Below are 10,016 nucleotides of genomic sequence, written 5' to 3'. Positions count from 1 at the left end.
TTGAGCTAGAGAATTCTAAGGAAAACTGCAGTGAAGTTAACTCACAAAACAAAATACGTTAATGGTCTAATTTCATTAAGCAGCAAGGCAAAAAATATATATGGTTTGCAATACTATTGCATCTACTCCGCAGCAAGTTTTGCAATAAAAAATCATCAGCCATACTTTGCTAACAATTACTAACACATCACATTACATAAACACCTAATCAACATCAGATTTATAGCTGAATTTACCTAAGGTGTACATTGCATTAATTAAAGAAATTCAGTTCCATTGTGTTATAGTAGAACCAAAACATCAGCAGAACTTCAAATTTTGCCGCTAAGTTTGTAGCTCTAGATTCCAAAATGTGACCACCTTCATGAGTTTCTAGCATAATATCATCTTGATCAACATGATCATGACTTTGCTATTCTGTGATTATTGATTTACTTATTTTACTATATTTTATATTATCATGAAAGATTAACTAATTAAATTTAAGATTCCAGAAGTTAATCTTCAGTAACTAATCGTTCACTAGGTGGGTATATCTTCAATAATTTACATTTTATAAAGATAAATGTTCATATTTGAGATTGACATCTCATTTCTAATCCTTATGTTCCAACAACAGAACCCAACTCACATGGGCAATGTAATTGCACTTTGGACACTGATAACTCCCATATTCAGAATTCACTTCACTGTGACAAACTCCACAATCTAGAAAGCCTATAGCTAACACATTCTCATGAAAGAAATGGTTGCGGCGAAGGGGATGATGATGCTGAATTACTTTGATATTGTTTGGCAACAAAATGCAGCTTTTGTGGACCTTGACTTGGCACACGATACAAAAATAAGGTGTTTTTTCTGATTCCTTTTCACCGCAGGCATTGCAAGTGAATAGAATAGCCCTCATCCAGTGAATGAATTGGTGCTCATGAGCTTTAGGTTCAATGAAACAAGGCAAAGTAGCACACTCGATGTTGAGGTAAAAGGCACAATTAGAACAACTATAAGCAAACCTTCAGCAACTTCCGGTGCAAAAAACAAAACTGGCTGGTTGGTGCCAACTAACATTTGAAGCGTTTGGAATGAGAACTAGAGGGTGTTTATGGTGCTTAATCTTGAGCGGTCTTATGAAGCAAGAAATTGCATTGGCTGTAGTTATAGCTTGGACCAAACACTGGTTCCTCACATCCGAAGCATGAATTTTCCATGCTGTAACTGTAATTTTGTTGTTCTTCTTCATTGAAAAGCAGTAGATGCTTGTGGCTAATATGTTCTCAATCTCCATCTCCATAGCTGTCGAGTCGTCTTCAATTTTCATCTCGATTATCCCATAATTGATCGAGTCCATGAATTCAGCTTTAGTGCTCCTTTCTATCACATAGTGATCTACAGATTCCTCTATATTGCATTGAGCCATCATAGATGTACTTTCATAAATGATTTCACATGTGCAGCCTACATGGGATACAAACTATATTGCAAGCAAAAGTAACATCCATGATCGGTAAGAATCTCATCATTGCAGATGCCATAGTACTGCTTTTCAGATTCATTTTCATGAATGAAAAATGTGTGGGTGAGTGGATGATCGTGTATTATTGTTGGAATTGTGGGATATTCTGGTAATGATGACTGACAATCATAGGGGACAAGGAGTTGGCATATGGTACATAAGGAAGCGTAAGAATCATAAAAGCCATCCCCCCCCCCCCCCCCCCCCCCCCCAAGAATCACAATTATATGGGATTCTGGAGTCTAACAACCAGACAAATTAGTGATTGTTTTTTGCATGTTCAAGAACACGGGGAAGCAAAACACATTTCTTGTCAAGATTGAAGTTACAAAGAGAGCAATGATACTTGAAACTCCAGATATTGCCGCAGGAGTCACACAAGCATGGCAAATCATTATGTGGATGATTTTCTTGAAGAATAAGAGGGTGTTTGTGATGAAAAATGTCTTTAATCTGGCGAGGAAGCTTTGCACAAGCCTTGTGGAGGAAGAAATTGAAAGTTTTAATTTTACCAAGTGATTAAAACTTGTGTGGAATGAGTTGCTTGTTCATATTGTGCATATGAGTTGAGAATAATTGAATTAAAACATACATAAAACCAAGTAAAGAACACGCTCATTTTTACATGGTTCGGCAATATGCCTACATCCATAGGACCAAGTCCAGAAGAAGCAAATCTACTATGTAAACTTATGAGTTCAAATACAAAGCAAGATAACCAAAGTTGCAAAAACACTCCCTGTTTTCTACATGACAACTCTATCTTCTTTGGTTGAACTTCAAGCCACCATAGAAAGCTTCACACAAGAGACCACCAGGTCATACTTGAGCTCCTGTCAAGTTTCAACACTGAAGGATCAACTTCGAGGCAATAGCTTACACACATCTAAGCATCAACATGGAACCAAGTTTCTAAGTCATCACACAAGAACAAGTGAAGATGGGGTAATTTTAAGCTTGCCAAAGCATAGAAGAAACCTTGAACAAATACAAAAACCTAAGAGGATATTTAGTGATGAATAAGAGGCAATTAGGTTTCTTAAAGAAGACACCCAAAAAGTGTGAATATATAGAGAACAAGGTGACTAGCGTTGGGGGACAAAAAAGTTAAAGTAAAACTTTTGTGTTTTGCTTTTTAGAAAATAATTGCTGGGACCATAAACAAAGCAAAACAACTTTTCTTACACCGAATAAAAAGTGGACAAGTGGAAAAGCACATAACAGAGTATCAACGGGAAAATATTGTGCAAGACTCAAAAGAAGATCATAAGGTGACAAAATCACTAATAGAAATTGCACTCTTTGCAGTTGTAGCTTTGGCCAGAAATTGGTTCCTTGCACCCAAAGCAAGAAAGTTTTTCATTTTGTTGTAGGTCTTCACTAAGGATTAGAGTGTGCTTGTGGCTGAAATGTTCAAGCGCCATCTTTCTAGCTTTAGCTTACATAGAGAACACAGCTTTACGAATGGTGCTAGCAGTCATGAAAATTGATTGATTTATAGCAATCTGAAGTTGGTAAGTATAGTGCTGAGCAAGTTTAAGAATCAACTAGCGAGCAATTTTCTATGGCCACCGTCAGTTGACTTTTACAATTAATTAGAAGTCAACTTTTGGTGGGTTATAACAATTACTAGTTGATTTAGTTAGAGATTTCCTCAGCACTAAGGGTTTTCCATACTGTTTTATCACCACTTCAGACTTCAAATTGCTATTTATGCAAATGCATTTTGTGTTTGTCATCACATTAGTAATTTCTTTTTGTTTGTGTTTAACCAAAAAATGATGGAAATAAACCATGTCAGCCACAAGCATACACTAATCTTTAGTGAAGACCTGCAACAAATTGGAGATCAAAACCTCTCTTGCTTTGGGTGTAAGGAACCAATTTCTAGCCCAACATACTGTGGCAATGTCTGCAATTTCTTCCTTGATCCATAAGGCTTATGCAGAGCTTTCATACCAAATTGAGCACACGTTTCACCACAAACACCCTCTTATTCTTCAAGAAATTCCCTCACATAATGATTGCATGCTTGTGTAATTGCTATGGCAATATTTGTGGGAGTTTCGTTGTTGTTGTCAAGGCTGAGAATAAATTAGACAGATGAAGTAAGACTAAATTATGCAATAAGAAGGCAAATTGGGAGGATCAGAGGAAGGAAAAATAGAGAGAAAAACAGACGAGAGCTGAAGATGAAAATATTTTCATTCTCTTGATATTCATACAATGTACATGATTTACAAATATACAAAAAAACAGACACAACCATTCCTTAATTAAAGCACAACATACATAAAGAAGCAAAAGTTCCTTGAATTAAGGATCACTATACATTTTAACCAAAAAACTTCAACTAACACAACTACTCTACTGACTTGAAAGATAGTAAGAGATACAAACAACTTCAATCTTCTAACACTCCTCCTTGAGGTGTTTGTTATTTAATAACCCAAGTTTCATTCTCAGATTTAAAAACTTAGGCTTAGGAAGAGCTTTGGTCAAAATGTCTGCCACCTAATCTTCTGAACTACAGTACATGAGGTTGATTTGACCTATGTTTTTAGCCTCATGAATAGCATGAAACTTGACACTAATGTGTTTAGTCCTACCATGATGAACTAGATTTTTGGTGATTGCTATGGTTGCCTTGTTATCCATAAAAAGTGTACACTTCCTTGTTCATCTTGTCCCAAATCTGAAAGAATTTTTTGCAACCAAATGGCCTGATTAGCAGCACTTGCAATAGCTACATACTCAGTTTCTGCTGATGATTGAGCTACTATTTCTTGTTTTTTTGAGTTCCAACAGAACATAGCACTTCCCAATGAATAACAGTAACTCGAAGTTCTTTTAAAGTCATCTAAGCTCCTTGCCTAATCACTGTCTGAGTAGCTTAAAAGTTGACTGCTACCCTTTTAAGAGAACCACAAACCAAATCAATAGCTCCCCTTATGTACTGTAACACCCTTTTGGCTGTACGCTAGTGGGGTTTTCCTGGTGAATGCATAAACCTAGATAGTAGAGATGTAGCAAACGTTATATCTGGCCTGGTAGAGGATAAATAAAGCATGCCGCCAATGAGACTTTTGTATAATGTAACATTTGCTTTCTCTTCTAAGTCATCAATCTTTTTCAGTTTTTCATTCACTGCTAAAGGTGTTGCAACAACCTTGCAACCTTCCATTTGAAATCTTTTCAACAGATATTGAGCATATTTTCTCTGAGAGATGAATATGCCTGAGTGATCTTGATTTATTTCCATACCGAGAAAGTACTTCATTTCACCTAAGTTTGACATCTCAAATTCTTTTTCCATGTTCTCTTTGAAATCAACTACTAATTTCATATCTCCTCCTATCACAAAGATGTCATCAACACACAGGGAGACAATAAGAGATGGATCACCATTTACCTTCTTAACATAAAGAGTGGACTCATTTGGACTGCAACATAAATCTTGGTTTAGCAAGTAAGTATGTATCCTGCTATACTAGGTTTTTGGTGCATGTTTTAGGCCATAAAGAGCCTTATGTAGCTTATAAACCTGCTCTTCTTTCCTGGGCACTTTGAAACCTTTAGGTTGCTCTACATATATATCTTCGTCAAGTATACCATTCAAGCATATTTAACATCAAGATGGTATATTTTCCAGCCAAGTTTAGCAGATAGAGCCACAAGTGTTAGAGTAGGTGCCCTAGAGCCAATCAATTATTGTAAAATTGACATTTGTAATAATGTTCATTAATCAATAAAAGACATTTTATTCTATATCGCGTAAATCATCATTGTATGTATTGATATATGTCTTTAGAATGGTAAAACCGTGACGAGGGTATCAAGTGTTTCAAATCTTGATGGTGAGAACCCTATGAGCACATATGGTGGCCATTCTAGAAACTTCCGTAGCCCCAATATTGTTCTGAAGTAAGGGCACAGATAATACGGTAAGGCTATCATAGTGTTGAAAGACCCTGTCAAAAGACAGTGACTGATCTCACTTATCAAGATTGTTTAGTGACAACCTAGTGCAACACATGGGTGTTTGTTGTAGGTAAGTTCACTGGACTGACCCACCAGATGATTTCATATGGATGGTAACCCTAGTGTCTATGGAACAAATCCTCTAATGAATGGTGGTGCATGTGATCCTTAGACTTGAGATTACCGAAGCGCCTTTTGCACCGATTGGTGTAGTTTGACACTAGCCAAACACAGTTATATTCAGAGCTGTCAATACGGTAGTGATTGGCTGCATCAAGAAGTCTATCAAGACTACGGTGGATCAATCGAGGATTCATCACTCCTGGGTACGGGAGAAGTTATCTCACAATGCAATTCAGTAAATGACAATGACACTAAAATTGTGGCCACGATGGGATTGAGTTGTTGCTCTATCTAGTTTATAATTCAGGTCATTGGTCCAGTAACTGAATACATAATATCGAGAGTAACCAAGGTTGACGCTATTTCTATGCCTCAGTCTCGTCGAGATAACGTTTGATGAAATGATTGGATTGTATGGTAACCATATCGTTGATAGGTAGCTGTTTCTGAATCCGAATCTATCGGGTGGTCATGATGCCTTGCTAGGGGTCAATCTTGGTCTGTGTGTAGTGAGGCGATTAATTAGCGTTAATCACGATACTACACACTGCCGGTATGATAAGGAGCCTACGGGTCACATACATGTAAGATAATTTAAGAACCAGTTTGTAAGAATGGCGTTTTCATCTTTTTAGGTGAAAGGGTATTTTGATAATTTCACAGTGCAATTAAATTTTTTGAGGTCATAGCCTTTATTTAATTTGTTAATTAAATTAAATAAGTGAAATTATATTTAAATATGTGTTCGCATATATTTAAATGAATATTGTTATTGTTAAATGTTAATATATATATATATATATATATATAATAATATATATATTATATATATATATAATATATATTAATTTAATTTAATTGAAATAACAATAAAATTAAAATTAAAATATCTTAAAGGGGCTGTTTGGAGCAAGGGGTGTTTGGGTAGGAGCCCAAGCCTATTCCATGATGGAATAGGGCAAAGTGTGCACTATATAAGTGCAACACTTTGTGAATTATTTAATTAATTCATTCAATCATTGAAAGCAAAATATTCCAGCCCCTTTTCTTCTCTCCCACGCTAGATATCTTTTGCTTGAATCACATATTTCATTTGATTTTTCATCTTGGTTCTTAAAGGCTAAAGAGGATCTGGCAAATCCCTCTTTAGTTCTTTGAGGTTGTCTTCGTGTGGACTACATTGATTCGATCCTACACTTGGGTTGATAGCGAAATCCATTCCGAGACAAGTTGGAGGAGCCTCCAAACGTGGGTTTGGTTTCTTAACTTTAAACTAGTTTTTCTACAAATTCTATTATAATGTATAAACTGTAATTTTTGTGCCCTGATCTTGGTTCTAAGAAACGATCTCGAATGTAAATTATTTTTCTTTTCTGCTACCATAGATGATCGTTTCCTTACAACAAGCAATCTGATAGTATCATAACTGGCTACTCGAGCAAAAGTGTCAGTGAAATCAATGCCATATTGTTGTAGATATCCTTTGACACATCAGGATTGAATTTTGTTCTATAGATCCACTTGACACCAATCACCTTGTGATTTTTAGGTTTTTCAACTAAGCTCCATGTAAAGTTCTTATTAATCATTTCCATCTCATTCTTCATTGCTATTTTCCACCCTTCATTGCAGACGGCTTCATCAAATAAAAAGGCCACATTACACCTACCATAAATATCTTCAAGAGATCTCATTTTTGTTGCAAGAGTACTTTCTTCATCACTAGAATATGAATCATTTTCTGACAAGACATTGGTTCCAGGATTTGAACTTGAACCTGCTTTCACTTCATTATCATCTACCCAGCTCCAAATTGCTTGTTCATCAAATATGGCTTTCCTAGTAACCATAAATTTATTGGTTGAGGGATTGTACACTCTATAGCCTTAGATACTTGGGTGTAACCAACAAACACCCCTTTCTCTTATTTTGCTTCTAACTTGCTTCTTCTTTCACTTGGAACAAGAACATAACAAACACATCCAAATATTCTTAGATGATCAACAGAAGGTTTACAACCATGCCATATTTCATAAGGAATGCCATTATTCAAGGCTTTAGTAGGCAGCAAATTTAACAAATACGCTGAAGTAATTGCTACCTCAGCCCGAAAATGCTTAGGTAGATTTTTTTCAAACATCAAACACCTAGACATTTCCATCAGTAGCCTATTTTTCCTTTCACTCACTCCATTTTGTTGTGGAGTGTAAGGAGTGGTCAGTTGATGTATTATACCTTATGTTTTGCAGAAAGAGGAGAATTCATTTGAAGTATATTATGAGCCATTATCTGATCTGAACAACTTCAGTTTGCACCCTGACTGCTTTTCGACTTCTACCTTAAATCTCTTGAACACATCAAAAACTTCTGACTTTTTCTTCAAGAAATAAATCTAGCAATGTCTTGAGAAATCATCAATAAAGATTAAAAAATATTTGCCCCCATTTAGAGAAGCAACACTCATTGGTCCACATAAATCTGACTGAACAAGGTGCAGTTTCTTAGTGGCTTTCCATTTGCGGCTTGAAAAAGGTAACTTGTATTGTTTGCCGAACTGACATACTTCACAGACACCATGATGATCATCGACAGTTGGTAAATTTAGCACTAGCTCCTTATCATGCATATTTTTTAAAGTTGCATAGTTGAAGTGTCCAAGCCTTCTATGCCATAAATTTGAATCAATTTTAGTAAGATCATAAGCCTCAGTGCTAGCTACATTCCAGTCTATATCAAAATTCTTGTCTATCATATTGACAGTCATAAGTTCACTATACAAGGATCAACAATGGTGCATGATTTGTTTTGAAAATGCAGAGAATTGCCTTTTTTTAGCATCTGTCCGACACTTAGCAAGTTATGATTAATTTTAGGTACATAAAGAACATCTTGAATATATTTGGTACCTGCTGGAGTATCAATTACAGCCGCTCCTCTACCTTGACATCTAGCATTTCACCATTTCCAATTTTCACTTTGGACAAATAAGATTCATCTAAGTCTTTGAGAATGTTAGCATCAAAAGTCATATGGTTTGAATAGCCACTAACTATTAACCAGGAGGTTTGATTATTATAAGTTGCAACAAAAAGATTTTCTCTAACATCTTCTTGTTTCTCAGTTGAATGAATTTGCTGAGTTTATTGAGCTTGTATTCCATTTACATTTTTGCACACTTTATCAATATGTCCAAGCTGGTTACATGACCTACATCTGACGTTAGGTCTATACCAGCAATAATTTGGAGAATGCCCCTTCTTTTTACAATGAGGACAAGGAGCATACTTGCCTTTCTTTTCACCTTGCAACTTGGCCTTTACTTTTCTCTCCTCTTTTCTGTCAATAGTCTGCTTCTTCATTGAATTGTTGATAGAATTTTTCTCCTGTACATAGCTTAGCATTAAGAACACTTTCTACAAATTCTTCATGCCTTAGAACTCTCCTTTGGTCTTGAGCTTTCAAGGCATTTATCACTTCAGACAAGGTAAGATCAAAGAAATTTTTAGAGTCTTTAAGAGAGGAGATTTTAGCCTCATCCCTCTCGAGAATGCTCACCAGAATTTTCTCCACAATCCTCTGATCAGAAAGAGTTTCACCCATTAACTTTATCTGATTTATAACTTTCATAATTCTATCAACATATTCCTTAATAGTTTCAGCCTCCTTCATTTTAAGAACTTCAAACTCTCTCCTTAGATTAAGGACATTCATCTGCCTTGATCTTTCATTGCCTAAGGGGTCTTCTTTCAATCTTTCCCATGCTTTCTTAGTAGTCTCACATGCAACAATCTTAGTGAATATTGCATCGGTTACACCTTGATGAATGATTGATAAAGCTCTAGATGCTTTAGCAACTTCTTCTTCATGCAATCTTAACTGATTCAATGTTGGATTTGGCCCCAAAAGAGAAGGTTGTTTCTCCTCCTCCACATATTGCCATAGGCCTAAACCTCTCATGTAGACTTTCATTTTGACAGCCCATAGATGATAGAGCTCACCATTATAAACTGGTGGTGACATGGATGAAGATGAAGAAGCCATGGTGAACTAGTGATCAAAAACTGAATTTTAAAACACTGATAACTTTAGAATGAACACACCCCTTAAGATCAGAAAATCTCTAATACCATGTTGTCAAGGCTAAGGAAAAATTAGAGTAATGAAGCAAGACTAAATTATGCAATAAGGAAGCAAATTGGGAGGATCAGAGGAAGGAAAAACAGACAAGAGCTGAAGATGAAAATATTTTTCATTCTCTTGATATTCATACAATGTCCATGATTTAGAAATATACAAAAAAACAGACATAACCATTCTTTAATTAAAGCACAACATACATAAAGAAGCAAAAGTTCCTTGAATTAAGGATCACTATACATTTTAACCAAAACATTTCAAC

General features: G+C 35.7%; 1 protein-coding gene across 1 annotated transcript; it reads right to left on the bottom strand.

The window, feature by feature from the left end:
• Nucleotides 1-8,956: 8,956 nt before the first annotated feature.
• On the bottom strand, nucleotides 8,957-9,658 carry LOC116136986. The gene has a single exon (XM_031422675.1). It carries the CDS (start codon nucleotides 9,656-9,658, stop codon nucleotides 8,957-8,959), a length of 702 nt encoding a protein of 233 aa, XP_031278535.1.
• Nucleotides 9,659-10,016: the final 358 nt, after the last annotated feature.

The sequence above is a fragment of the Pistacia vera genome, unplaced genomic scaffold (assembly GCF_008641045.1).
Source record: "Pistacia vera cultivar Batoury unplaced genomic scaffold, PisVer_v2 Contig1090, whole genome shotgun sequence".
NCBI lineage: Eukaryota > Viridiplantae > Streptophyta > Magnoliopsida > Sapindales > Anacardiaceae > Pistacia > Pistacia vera.
This window is presented reverse-complemented; position numbering and strand designations above follow the sequence as displayed.

What these genes read in the sequence shown, in the direction of transcription:
- LOC116136986 (XM_031422675.1), bottom strand. Translation starts at nt 9,658, where the DNA reads ATGGCTTCTTCATCTTCATCCATGTCACCACCAGTTTATAATGGTGAG.